This window comes from Brachyhypopomus gauderio, chromosome 15, assembly GCF_052324685.1.
Source record: "Brachyhypopomus gauderio isolate BG-103 chromosome 15, BGAUD_0.2, whole genome shotgun sequence".
NCBI classification, from domain to species: domain Eukaryota; kingdom Metazoa; phylum Chordata; class Actinopteri; order Gymnotiformes; family Hypopomidae; genus Brachyhypopomus; species Brachyhypopomus gauderio.
In genome coordinates this window covers 844,543-858,151 of record NC_135225.1, presented here as the reverse complement: position 1 = coordinate 858,151, position 13,609 = coordinate 844,543, and the positions used below count along the sequence as shown (strand labels likewise).

Below are 13,609 nucleotides of genomic sequence, written 5' to 3'. Positions count from 1 at the left end.
TTACGCCAGCGTGGAGCTAAAATTCTGATGTTATGAAGCTGTACCACTAGCATCTGGAACAGAATGTGTGTTAGGAAACACGTTGCATATTAATTCATAATCTAGTTGACACAATTTCAGTAAACATCACATTATTCGCTGATAAAGACAGAGAGGATAATCCTCCGATCTGGAGTCCGGCTGTATCTCATATTTAGTGTTCCTAATGAATATGTATCACAGTCATAATAGGATAAATACATTATTCAATCTGCCTATCGTGGTGGACCTTGAGTCCTTTAGAGCTGCTCACACATATGTGAATGGTCTTCAGTCCAGCTTTACAAACACTGCTGCTGCACCCTCAACCCAATGAGCAGAGGTGTGTGTGTGTGTGTGTGTGTGTGTGTGTGTGTGTGTGTGTGTGTGTGTGTGTGTGTGTGTGTGTGTGTGTGTGTGTGTGTGTGTGAATTTATTTGTGAGAGTATGAGTGTGTGTGAGAGAGAAATGTGCGGTTTTGCTCAGATGTTTGTGATCACAGCAGAACATTTTATAGTGGCCCCCTTGTAATCACCCTAACCCTTGACCCTAACCCCTGACCCTAACCATTGCTTTCTTATATGCTCTAAATCATCAAGCACACCATAGCTTAGCTCAGGGGTGTCTGCCTTCACACTAGTGTCGGTGTGTTTGCAACTGGACTGAATATTTAGATCTACCTGCATCAGCACTGGCTTTCCTCTGCAGTCGCCATGGCTACCTCCAACACCTGAGTTTTTATATCAATGAGCACACGAGCTTTGATGCCTGTAACAGAGACAGTGTTCAAATACCAGTGAGGGTTTTAATTTGATGTGAAACCCAGATGCAAATGTCAGTTTGAGTTCTACAGATATATCAGGATTCTGTGATGGTTAAAGCAGGTCAAAAGGCCCCACTGCACGATATCCAATTTTACAGTGATATGCACTCACAGAACATACATACAACATACACATCAATATTTTTTGGAAATGATAGTTTCCATCATTAAACTAACTAAGGTGTCCTGGAGAATACACACTTCCTCCATGTGTTCCAATGTGAAATGAACAATGGCGCCACCTGGTGGGAAAACCTCCCAAAGTGTGATCGCTGTCCTTAGGGTAGTCCACGGGAAAGAGAAGTTCTCACAGAAAGGTTCGGGTTGTGTATGAGGCATTATAACTTCTTAATATTACTCAAGGTCAACCCATCAACATTTTATACACACCCATATCTAATCCTACACACATACACACACTCTCATGTACGTGCATTCTCACGTGCATGCGGGCGCGAAACACACACACACACACACACACTGTTAATTAGTGAGCTTTATGTTTTGCTGCTGTGAGCGTACATCGGGGAGTGGAGCAGGTTTCTGGGAGGGAATGCTATGTGTGTTAACCCCTGCAGCTGAGAACAGGCGCTGAGAACAGGCTGAAAGGGGAGGGGCGTCAGGCCACGCCTACTTTTAAAGACACAGCGACACCACAGAGTGGAGGCACTAAATATGTTTACTGCTTGCTTCACCTTAAAATCCCCAGTGTTGAATTAACACCTATAGAGTTGAATTAACACATTCACTTTTAATTTAAGCTCAGCTGGACAAATGAACAGGGCAAGAGTTGATTTAACACTGGGGATTTGTGTGTGTGTGTGTGTGTGTGTGTGTGTGTGTGTGTGTGTGTGTGTGTGTGTGTGTGTGTGTGTGTGTGTGTGTGTGTGTGTGTGTGTGTGTGTGTGTAAAATAGTCTCTCCAAACTTCCTTCTTCAGCTCATTCTATATAATTTAAACCCATGATAAATGCTCTTCCCAAACTTGTTCTGTTAACACGGCTGCCAAGCGCCCAACACACAAGTCATCCCGTCACACTTGACTTCTCAAAACGTCTCTTCAGGTCTGACAGATGTTCCTACTCAATATTTCATTCTTGTGAGAATGATGCAGTAACGACTTTAATGTGGGCCCACACTACAGTTGGTGTCAGATTGGAGGTGTTCTGAAGCGGGCACACATGTCAGACTCCTTCACTCAGTGTTAAAAGTCTGCGGACTCTTCATCTGCAAAATCAGTGATGTTTGAGTTTGATCCAAGAAGGAGTCAGACAGGTAGAAACACCTTGATGTTAAACGTGTTTACACGGACATTAGACGAACAAGTGAGACATCTCTTCACCTAAACACAACTGTGTTGTACACCACAAACATGCATGTCGTATCATTTCAAATAAACCCGAGAGATCAATTATCAGATATCAGCGACACGTCCACGTTTTTGAATCGGTGATTAATTACCGTCACGAATTTTATAGTTTCCATGACGACTGACGCTGCGTCGCTTCTTAAATATTGAAACACCGAAACATATTTTATTGATGTGAAGCTAAAAATAGCGTAAACACGCGCGCGAATAAACACCTGCGTGATTAAAACACCTCGCCCTACTTCTGGAGCCGCGCGCGCGCACGAGCCGCAGACCTACCTGACAGCGCGCGCTCCACCCCCCCACCCCCCCCCGCCCGTAGCGCGCGCTCCCCCCGCCCGTGGCGCGCGCCGCAGGAGGAGGGTCCGCGTGCCCCGTGTGACGTCGCTCCGCGAGTCCTTCGCTGTTTTTATCGGTTGTGCGCGAGACGCGACAAACATCGGCGATCTCAGCGTGCACGCGCCAGCCTTGTTGACGGCGCCGCCGCTCGTGCGCAGCTCGGTGTCGGTGTCGGTGTCGGTGTCGGTGAGGATCACGCGTGATGTGCGCAGTACTGTCAGAACAGAAAGTAGTGGATGTGCAGCAGTACGTGTCAGTGGAGACGCTGGAGACACTTTAACCAGGAGAACTTGGGCTGCGTTGTCCCTCCTGGTCTCCTGATCTACTGGACTACCGGCACCACAGACCGGACGGACCTGGATGTCGTAATTAAGGTACGGACCGCCACAGACACTCATTTAGGCCCGGGTGGGAATGACTCGGTTCCTCCAGGCAGCGAAGTTTCAAACTGGTGGTGTTGAAGTTTCAAACTGGAGGTGCTGGAGCTCAAGTGCGCTGAGAGCTTCAACTTGACAGACGCGTTTGGGTCACGTTAGTGTGAGAACTTTAATAGTGTGTGTGTGTGTGTCTGTGTGTGTGTGTGTGTGTGTGTGTGTGTGTGTGTGTGTGTGTGTGTGTGTGTGTGTGTGTGTGTGTTAACTTTAAAAACACTAATAATATAATAATAACACCAACACCAGCGCGATCATAACCACACGGAACCAACAGCATCAGCGAGTCTGATCTGATGTAAATTGATCAGTTTGGACTGAATTTAACACAAAAGATTCTGCAGTCTGGCTCCGTAAAGTTTGCACAGCTCGGATGTCTCAGATATCTGCGTGTCCCGCCTGTACGGCTCGGTTAGACACTCGTCCCGGTCCCGCGAGAGACGCTGTGGGTCCGCCCGGTTCTCCACACGGTAACTGCGACCCACCGGATCCGTAAGTGCGTTTGTGGAGCGGCTCCGAGCGCCTTGTGGCCCCGTGTCAGAGGTTCACATGAAACTTCAGGTTGGGTTCCTGTGCCCTCACACCCAGGCGCTATAACAGGGTCCACTGGGCTGCGTTACCTGCGCGCTTCGTCCCGAGTGTCTGTGGTTCGGAGTTTCAATCCTGCAGAATCGTATTTGTTTGGTGTAAAACACGATGTTCCGTGTGTTGTGGATGTTAGTAATGTGAGTGAAGGCGTTTGGATATAAGAACTGCGTCACTGTCACTGGGCTGTAGGTCCGTGGACCCACCACACACACTACGGTACTTTATCTCTCCAGAACTTTGATGTGTGCCGTATTTTAGGGATTAAACTTGGTTATTCCGTTTTCCAGCAGTGTCGCAGCAGTGTTGTGTCTCATAACTGTGCAGAATGACGGAGCCACCGGACCAATCCGAGTGGGCTGACCAAGTTCTGGACACACTGGCTCTGTTTCTGTCCAATAGTCGCTTCATGAAGTCTCAGTCGTAACAGAAATGTGCACAAAACCACGTCATGCGTTTAAAGTCGCACTGACCCGTCGACGATGTTATTTACAGTAATCTAATAAATGCGTTGCTTTAAACCGAACCCAGTAATGACCTTTACATGCACGAACTGTTCGGCACGAAGGAGTCAGTGTTGTGCGACAGGATCTGTGCGCGCGATCACTGCATTCAACCTTTGAGGCTTGTGCATTTGTTTCAGTTCATAAGTATCTGGTCCCGCACATGATATAAGTCTCTATCCACACAGTCGCCACAAATCTGTTCAGCTGAGCTTTAAGGCTCAACCGTGTGAAGCATGCGCGTGCAGCCCCCCCCCCCCCCCTGCACGCGGGTCTCTCCCCCCCCCCTCCCTTCACGCGCGTCGTGATTGTTGTTGACCGTGCTGACGCTCTTGGGCGCTCAACGAGCGACAACCTAATAAAAGTGTTTGCATCTGCTGTCATATATATGTGTGTGTGTGTGTGTGTGTGTGTGTGTGTGTGTGTGTGTGTGTGTGTGTGTGTGTGTGTGTGTGTTTGTGTTTGTGTGTGTGTTTGTGTGTGTGTGTGAATTCGCTTGCGAATTTAGTTTTTTTTAAGTGCTTCAAAGTTAGCGGTACGCATGCAATTCAATCTTCACGATGTTATAAGACACAACTTAATATATTACATTCTGTATGTTATTTGTAGTTCTAAAAGTATGCAAAATAATATACAGTCCTATGTAAACGTTTGGTCAAATTGCAAGTTTAAGTGGATGTTTGATTAAAGTAAACACAAGGTGAAGACTTAAATTTGACATGTTTTCATCTGAATGCAGGTAACAATTTGGAAGTTTTTTAAAGAGAAACTGTAATATATCCTTACCAATACTGATTTAATGTTATTTAAATCTGCATTAACTGTGCAGTACAATATTTTGAAGAATAGAATTTGTAACACATCATCAGCTTTCATGCACTTTTATTTAGTGTGTTTAAGGTGTTTAAGGTGTTTAAGGTGTAGTCTTAAGTCTTAAATAAAACACATCTTCTGGTACAGTCACTGATGATATTTGCACGTTATTTGGCATTTGTTATCCTCAGATAGCTGTGAGGTGCTATATGTATTTAAAAAATAATAATTTAATGTATAACTGATTTCAATTATTTAATAAAAGATGTGATTCTCACTCATTACTTTTTCTTCACATATATCAGGTTTATCAAATGATCCAGGCATGGCGGCCAAAAGATACCAAAGCTTTTTCGAAGGTGCAGACACAGAAGGCCGATGGGCCCAGGACTCTCTGGAGCAGCGTGGGGCGACCGTGGCGGAGGCAGGTCTCCTGAGCAGTGACGTCCCCATGGATGTGGTGAACCCCGGCGGACTGCCCAGTGACCCACCAGCCCCCTTTAAAGAGAACATTGGGGAGAAGGTGGAGAGGGCAGCAGCACAACTCCGGCTCAACCCGCACCAGCCGCTGGGCTTCCCCATGTTTAATGGCCCACTGCACAGCCGCAAGCCAGAAACAGACTCCAAAGAACTGGCAAAAACCGTGGCGGAGTCCATGGGCTTGTACATGAACGCGGCCCGAGAGGCCGAGTTCGCCTTCGGCCAACAGGGTTTCCCTGCGGGACGGAGCAGCCCGGGGAAGCCGTACCCTCTGTGTAGCAGAGCAGTTGAGGACAGTCAGTCAGGGACAACGGGAACCCCCAGCATGAAACCGCCCCCCACATTCCCCAGCCTGTCTCACCTGCCAAACGGCAGCAGCGGGGAGTGTGTGGTAGGCTCCGCCCCCACTCCCTCCGCCCTGGCTACGGCTCTCTCCGGCCCTGCCGAAAACACCAACGGCATCTCCAGTCCGACTGGAAACAACATGGTGACCTCCACCACTAGTCCCACCTACTTCGGTGCCAGTTGTCCTTCCATAACCAGCCCGGCCAGCCTGGGTCCGGTCGGTCCTGGCTTGGGTCTGGGTCACCGGCCCAACTCTGCCACCTGCAGCCCGGTGGAGTCGAGTGCGGTGGGCTCCCCACCCCTGACCAGCCCCCTCAACGTGATGAAGTCCCCCATGTCAAGCCCCCACAGCATGGGAAGTGTGAGGACGCCCCCGTCCTGCAGCGCCAACCTGAGATCCTCCGTCTCCAGCCCGCTCGCCGCGGTCTCCATGGCCACATCCAGTCCCAGGAATCCGTCCAGAAGCTTCTCTGTGTCCAGCCCCCCCAGTGGCTTGGGCCTGGTGCAGAATGACGTTCACAGTCCCGAGGTCCATGAGCACGACTTCAAAGGGTTCGAGTTTCCCAAAGTGGAGGGTGTGGATGGCGAGATGTTCAACATTGGCCTGGACTCCATGGGGATGGTCAAGTACATCAAGAATGAGCCAGACACCAATTACCGGAGCATGTGTCTGGGCGGCGGAGACAGCAACGTCCCGCACTCACCCTTCACGTCTCAGATTAAGACTGAGCCTGGCAGGGATGTGGCCTGCATGAACCACAGCGAACCACAGCACCCCGTCGGGCTCTTTCCGGCCACAGAGACCACATACTTGTCTTTGAGGGATAATATCGATGAATACAGTCTCTCAGGAATCCTGGGACCTCCTGTTTCTTCTCTTAATGGCAATTACGAGCCTGGTGTCTTTGCTAACAATGACCTGCCTAAGGGGATTAAACAGGAGACCAACGATGGCAGCTATTACCAAGAGAATAATAACACGCCCACGTCGGCTATTGTCGGTGTTAATTCAGGAGGACATTCATTTCATTACCAGATTGGAGCACAAGGAACAATGTCGTTTTCACGGCACGATGTGCGGGACCAGACGAACCCCTTGTTGAATCTAATTTCTCCAGTTACGGCGCTAATGGAGACGTGGAAAACACGTCCGGGTTTGTCCCAGGGCACCCTGTCCGCCCGCGGGGACGGCTTCCCAGGGCCTGGCTGCATCCCAGACACCATGGCAAGGTAAGAAGCAGGCAATGCAGATATGTTTTTGTTTTTTGTTTTCCAGCAAGAGAGAGAGAGAGAGAGAGAGGAGGAGGAGGAGGAGGAGGAGGAGGAAGGCAGTGCACAGTTATATGCTAACCTCAATATAAATTTCAGTTTCTGTGAGGTTGTGATTGTGTTGGTCTCGTAATCATTTTTCAGGCATTAGTTTTTGTATGTCACGTGGCTGGAGTTTCTCTGCTTATATTATGAATATGTACTTTGAATGAAAATTTAAGTTTGCTGAAATGCTTGAACATACTTAGAATATTTTCACTGAAAGTACGTAAGAAAATGAAAAGCAACTCTGCCATTTATGTTGTACAGATAAAAAACAGAAGCGGACTGTGGGTAGAACCCTGGTGTGTGGGTAGAACCCCAGTGTGTGGGTAGAACCCCGATGTGTGGGTAGAACCCTGGTGTGTGGGTACTGCCCCGGTGTGTAGGTAGAACCCCGGTGTGTGGGTAGAGCCCTGATGTGTGGGTTGTGCTCCAGTGTGTGGGTACTGCCCCGGTGTGTGGGTAGAACCCTGGTGTGTGGGTACTGCCCTGGTGTGTGGGTACTGCCCCAGTATGTGGGTAATGCCTCAGTGTTTGGATACTGCCCCGGTGTGTGGTTACTGCCCCGGTGTGTGGGTACTGCCCTGGTGTGTGGGTACTGCCCCAGTGTGTGGTTACTGCCCCGGTGTGTGGGTACTGCCCCTGTGTATGGGTACTGCCCTGGTGTGTGGGTACTGCCCCAGTTGTTATGAGAACTCACATTCTGGATAATGTGTTACATTATGGAGCCTAATAGGCTTTTAACTTATTGATGTGTGATGCACATTAGATTGACTTATGGAATTAAAGACTTTGTAATATAACGATTATACAAAGGGGTTGTAAATATCTCCCTGACCTCTGCTGTGATCAGGGAGGCAAAGTTTTGCTCTTATCTGTCATGGGTATGTGCATTTACTGAGCTGTTATCAGGAAGTTTCACAAGAACCCCCAGAATCCCCTGCTGCGCATGTCCTGACTCACAGGGTTGTGTGTCCCCTATATTTTGTAGCTGCAACATAAATAATTTAAAACAGATCACACGGTTTTCCTGCTATACAGTGACAATAATGTAAACAGTCAAGGTGGAGTGGCCAAGCATCAACAAACAAAAGAGGCGAGATCGGAAGTGGAGGAGGGCAAGAGAGAGAGAGAGAGAGAGAGAGAGAGAGAGAGAGAGAGAGAGAGAGAGAGAGAGAGAGAGAGAGAGACAGATGGTACACGTGTTGAACTGATCTTCAGTAGAAGCTGAATACTGCCTCTTGACACAGCTGTCCTGCCGGAATCTCACTGGTTAATGCTGCTTCTGGCATCCAGGAAAATAAAACAAAGCAGTGTGGCCAATAAGAAGCCTGCATCTGGGTCACCGCTGGGATATTCTGTGAAGTGGTTATGTAACTTTAGAGCACAGGGAAGTTCAGTGCTTTGTTTACATGGAATCAAAAGATAAGAACACTGTACATGGACCAGGCTGCCACAGTGTGCACTATTCTGGGCAGTGCGTTGACCTCATACAATATCATTATTGTTATTACACTCATTATTGAAGTCGTAAAACGGGTAGGCAGAAGATTCATTTCCGGGTTGCATAATCTATTACGGGCTTGCACACTGCAGGAAGTGAAGGTGAGAAGATGGATGTGAAGGTGAGAAGATGAAGGCCTGTTTGCCTCCATTCCTGAGAGACCACAGCGAGGACGTTTAGTGGAGTCTCCGCTGTGATATACCTGACGGAACTCAGCTACTCTGTGATCTGGTTGAGCAACCAGAGAGTGAAACTACGTTATCCTCCATGAAAGCTTCACACAACTGACCTCAGAACAGCAATGGTCTTATGTGATACTTTGCGCAGACAAGCCCAAGGGTCTATTTGGTGGTCTCGGTCTCTAGCCTACTAGCCTATATGAGTGTCTGAAGCATTTCATCACGTCTTCTGTCCTACACTTTCACTGGCTAGCACAGATGTCAATCACTGTAATAGCAAAAGTAGCATTCTCACCAGCTGGGCCTAAGTTGCCAGGTGTTACACGGTTCTAGTGAAACCCATAGAAACAGAATGACGTGGTGGTTGAGGCACCTGTGAAATTTGCAATCAGACTGTTTGCATTTCTGGCTGTGGGGTTTACTGCACATCCACACCAAGCCTGGCCTGGATTAGGTGTCTTCTGGAGTCTCTTCTGTTTGGTGCTATTTTGGAGGACCGGTTGCGGGGTTGTCGTTTTGGCTCCTGTGTGTTCTTGAAGAGTCCAACCAGACGCTGGTGTAGAGGAACACTCCTCACAGGTCTCCTAATCACTCCTACAGCAGAGAAGATGTTATAAAGTAGGCTAATAACCATATACCACTACACCTAAAGGACTTTGGAAGGCGCTAAATCAAGACAAAACGTCTAGTTGTGTCTGAAGTAAACACATTCATGATAATTTTAGGCATAACTGGTACTCTGTTCTTGTTTGTCGTTTACATGGCCGCTTTACATAAAGAAAATCCTATTTAAAGTGATACTATTTTAAGTCGGTTTTATTCAAGCGTGACGATATAGGCTTGATGCTGGAACTGCAACAGCAGATAACCACAGTAGCAGCTCATGGATGGACGGCACCAATGATCTACATTCATAATTTACATTCATAATTCATAATTTACATTCATAATTCATAGTCATAATTCATAATTTACATAGTCATGCCGATGCTCTTTAAGTGGCGAAGCCCGCAAATGGGTTTGGCTATCCGGCATAAGGGGAGGGAGTCATGTAAATGAAGAGGAGGGATTCATGTAAATGAAGGGGAGGGATTCATGTAAATGAAGGGGAGGGATTCATGTAAATGAAGGGGAGGGAGTCATGTAAATGAAGGGGAGGGATTCATGTAAATGAAGAGGAGGGATTCATGTAAATGAAGAGGAGGGATTCATGTAAATGAAGGGGAGGGAGTCATGTAAATGAAGGGGAGGGAGTCATGTAAATGAAGGGGAGGGATTCATGTAAATGAAGAGGAGGGATTCATGTAAATGAAGAGGAGGGATTCATGTAAATGAAGAGGAGGGATTCATGTAAATGAAGGGGAGGGATTCATGTAAATGAAGGGGAGGGATTTATGTAAATGAAGGGGAGGGATTCATGTAAATGAAGAGGAGGGATTCATGTAAATGAAGGGGAGGGATTCATGTAAATGAAGAGGAGGGATTCATGTAAATGAAGAGGAATGAGTCATGTAAATGAAGAGGAGGGATTCATGTAAATGAAGGGGAGGGATTCATGTAAATGAAGGGGAGGGATTCATGTAAATGAAGAGGAGGGATTCATGTAAATGAAGGGGAGGGATTCATGTAAATGAAGGGGAGGGATTCATGTAAATGAAGGGGAGGGATTCATGTAAATGAAGAGGAGGGATTCATGTAAATGAAGGGGAGGGATTCATGTAAATGAAGAGGAATGAGTCATGTAAATGAAGAGGAGGGATTCATAAAAATGAAGGGGAGGGATTCATGTAAATGAAGGGGAGGGATTCATGTAAATGAAGAGGAGGGATTCATGTAAATGAAGGGGAGGGATTCATGTAAATGAAGGGGAGGGATTCATGTAAATGAAGGGGAGGGATTCATGTAAATGAAGGGGAGGGATTCATGTAAATGAAGGGGAGGGATTCATGTAAATGAAGAGGAGGGATTCATGTAAATGAAGAGGAGGGATTCATGTAAATGAAGAGGAGGGATTCATGTAAATGAAGGGGAGGGATTCATGTAAATGAAGGCATCCCATTCAAATGACCTCCTAACTGTATGACCTTACTTGACCTCTTCTTCCTAATCAAATTTAGCCTCGTTTGTTTTGAGGGTTAAATATTGCTGCCTCGTGATTAAAAGAAATCTATCTGACTTTTCCTCAAGGTCTTAGCAGTAACAATAATTAGCATCTGAGTATAGCACATAATGATTTAATTGTTTTTGCCTTTATGGTTGAAAAACTTTGCTGACATCAAGTCGATAACCACAACACTGTAGGCAAGACATGAGTAAGTTATAGCAGTCAGGGAGGCAGACCATAGCAGAGTACAAAGCATTCCTGAAAGTGAAAGTATTTTTTATGCTGCTTTGAGGTCAGCATCACAACTGTTATGTTAGTGACTAAGATCAGGGTTCGGGCGCGTCAGGCTGATCCTAATCCAGTGATACATTCCCATCTAGGACCAGTACCAGGGTCTTCACAGCACAACACAACCGTGCAAACGTCTCTGGACACTAAAACATGGTGACGTAGCTACTTCCACCATCAGACTCGGGGCGAGTCCTGGGGCAACCATGGCAACCGTTCGGCCCTGTCTGGGCCTTTATGGGTCAGGGAGCTGGTACACAGAACCTGAAGGACGTATGGGGGTTACCTGCAAGGTCCATATGGTGAGAGTGAGTGTGAGACCCGTGGATTACACACACCCTCTGCCCAACGAGAAGCAGCTCAGCCTGAATGTCACACTGCATGACAGTCTGAGGTGGGGTGGCCCAGTGCCATGTTGGATTCAGCACTACACAAACAGACTCTCTCTCCCTCTCTCTCTCTCTATCCCTCTCAGTCTCTATCTATTTCTCTATCTCTGTTTCATGAATTTGTGTTTTCTTTCAGAACACCCCACCCCTGTCTTTCTTGTTCTCTTATTGCCCTGGTTCAGCCTACACTAGTCTCCCACTGACACCCCCCTCCCCCCAGTGGCCATTAGATGTATTACAGCAGCCTTTTGTCACTCGCAGAGATCTTTGATATCTGCATCACACACCCGCCATTATTGAACCAGTCACGTTATGTAACAGCTCCAGAAAAAATAAACAGAGCAAGAGAGAGAGGGAGAGACAGAAAGAGTGAGGGAGAGGGAGGGAGAGAGATAGGGGAGAGAATGAGGGATAGAGGGAGAGGGAGAGACAGCAAGAGTGATGGAGGGAGAGAGGTATAGATAGAGTGAGGGAGAGAGAGAAGGAAGGAGAGGGAGGTAGAGAGGAAGAGTGAGGGAGAGAGAAAGAGGGAGATAGAGAGGCAGAGAGAGAGGGAGGGAGAGGGAGAGAGAGAGGGAGGGAGAGAGGCTGAGGGTGAGAGAGACAGAGAGAAAGAAAGATAGAGAGGGAGAGAAAGACGGAGAAGGAGGGAGAGAGAGATTTTTCATTCACTGCTCCAAAAGCAAAAAGTATTTTCTTGGAAAAAAATAAAATGTAAATGACCACAAAGTACAACTGGATGTTCCAGTGTGTAACAGACAGATGTAAATATACAGATGTATGTATGCTTCAGGGTCATCTGTGGTTGGCAGTGGAAAGCCAACTTCTGTCCAGGAAGACGCTTTACCCCTTACTGCACAGCCGCTCTGTGGCCTTCAGGGTGTTACTGCTGGAAGAGAAGACACTTCAGAAGCCCAGGTTAGGGTGGGTTTGCTCTCTGTGTTTGCTTTGAGTAAGCAGAGTCTCATAAACAGTGGCGGTGAAGAGGATGGAAATCTCAGAATGTTCTGGCTTTTCTTTGCCTTGCCTGGCTGTGTCTGGCTAGCAGGGGATGGAGACATTAGAAGAAGAGGAAGGTCATTTGGAGTAGTGATTGTAAATGTGACGGGTTTCTCCAGAAGAAAGATGGTAAACGATGTGGATAGAGATTGCACATTTGAATTATGCATTGAACAAGTGTGATTATTCCATATTCTTTTTTCAACCATGCTCAGCGTGTTATTATGGTCTCAAAGTGGTTTCCGAGGAAACTCTTTTTTCACTACACCGGCTCAACTCAAAATCACAAGCACACAACACTGTATGACCAATGAAAGGACAGAGTTACCTGTCAGGTAACCTGCACCTGGTCTCCTGTGCTGGATGGTCTTCTGCCTTCTCCGAATGTCTTTGGTAAACGGACTCATGCCCCAGTCTGTTTAGCCCATGCTTAACTGGCTCTATTGCCATGGAGGACATAATGTGGAAGTTGTAGTTCACTGTGATTGTACTGTAATTCACTGTGATTGTACTGTAGTTCACTGTGAGTGTACTGTAGTTCACTGTGATTGTACTGTAGTTCACTGTAAGTGTACTGTAATTCACTGTGATTGTACTGTAGTTCACTGTGAGTGTACTGTAGTTCACCATGAGCGTATTGTAGTTCACCATGAGTGTACTGTAGTTCACTGTGATTGTACTGTAGTTCACTGTGAGTGTACTGTAGTTCACTAAGAGCATACTGTAGTTCACTACGAGCGTACTGTAGTTCAATATGAGCATACTGTAGTTCACCGTGAGCGTACTGTAGTTCAATATGAGCATACTGTAGTTCACCGTGAGCGTACTGTAGTTCAATATGAGCGTACTGTAGTTCACCGTGAGCGTACTGTAGTTCAATATGAGCATACTGTAGTTCACCGTGAGCGTACTGTAGTTCAATATGAGCGTACTGTAGTTCACCATGAGGGTTTATAGCTGATCTGAAGAATGAGGACTGTGTCAAACTACTAAAAGGAACAGCTCTTTGATCACTGTGTTACATAGTCATAGCATAATTACAATGACACATACATATTAATATTCTTAAAATACCCAATTTTCAGAATGTACAGATCTGCCTCTGTTCAGTTTATTGCAGCCACAGTAAT

General features: G+C 46.8%; 1 protein-coding gene across 1 annotated transcript in view; it reads left to right on the top strand.

Moving 5' to 3' along the window:
• The first annotated feature begins 2,571 nt into the window (after window positions 1–2,571).
• Window positions 2,572–13,609, top strand: part of nr3c2 (nuclear receptor subfamily 3, group C, member 2) — a 78,361-nt gene continuing 67,323 nt past the window's right edge. The window contains exons 1-2 of the mRNA XM_076973929.1: window positions 2,572–2,922; window positions 5,186–6,935. Coding sequence (XP_076830044.1) covers window positions 5,206–6,935 — 1,730 coding nt within the window. The 5' untranslated portion in view covers window positions 2,572–2,922; window positions 5,186–5,205. The remainder of the gene's footprint in view (window positions 2,923–5,185; window positions 6,936–13,609) is intronic.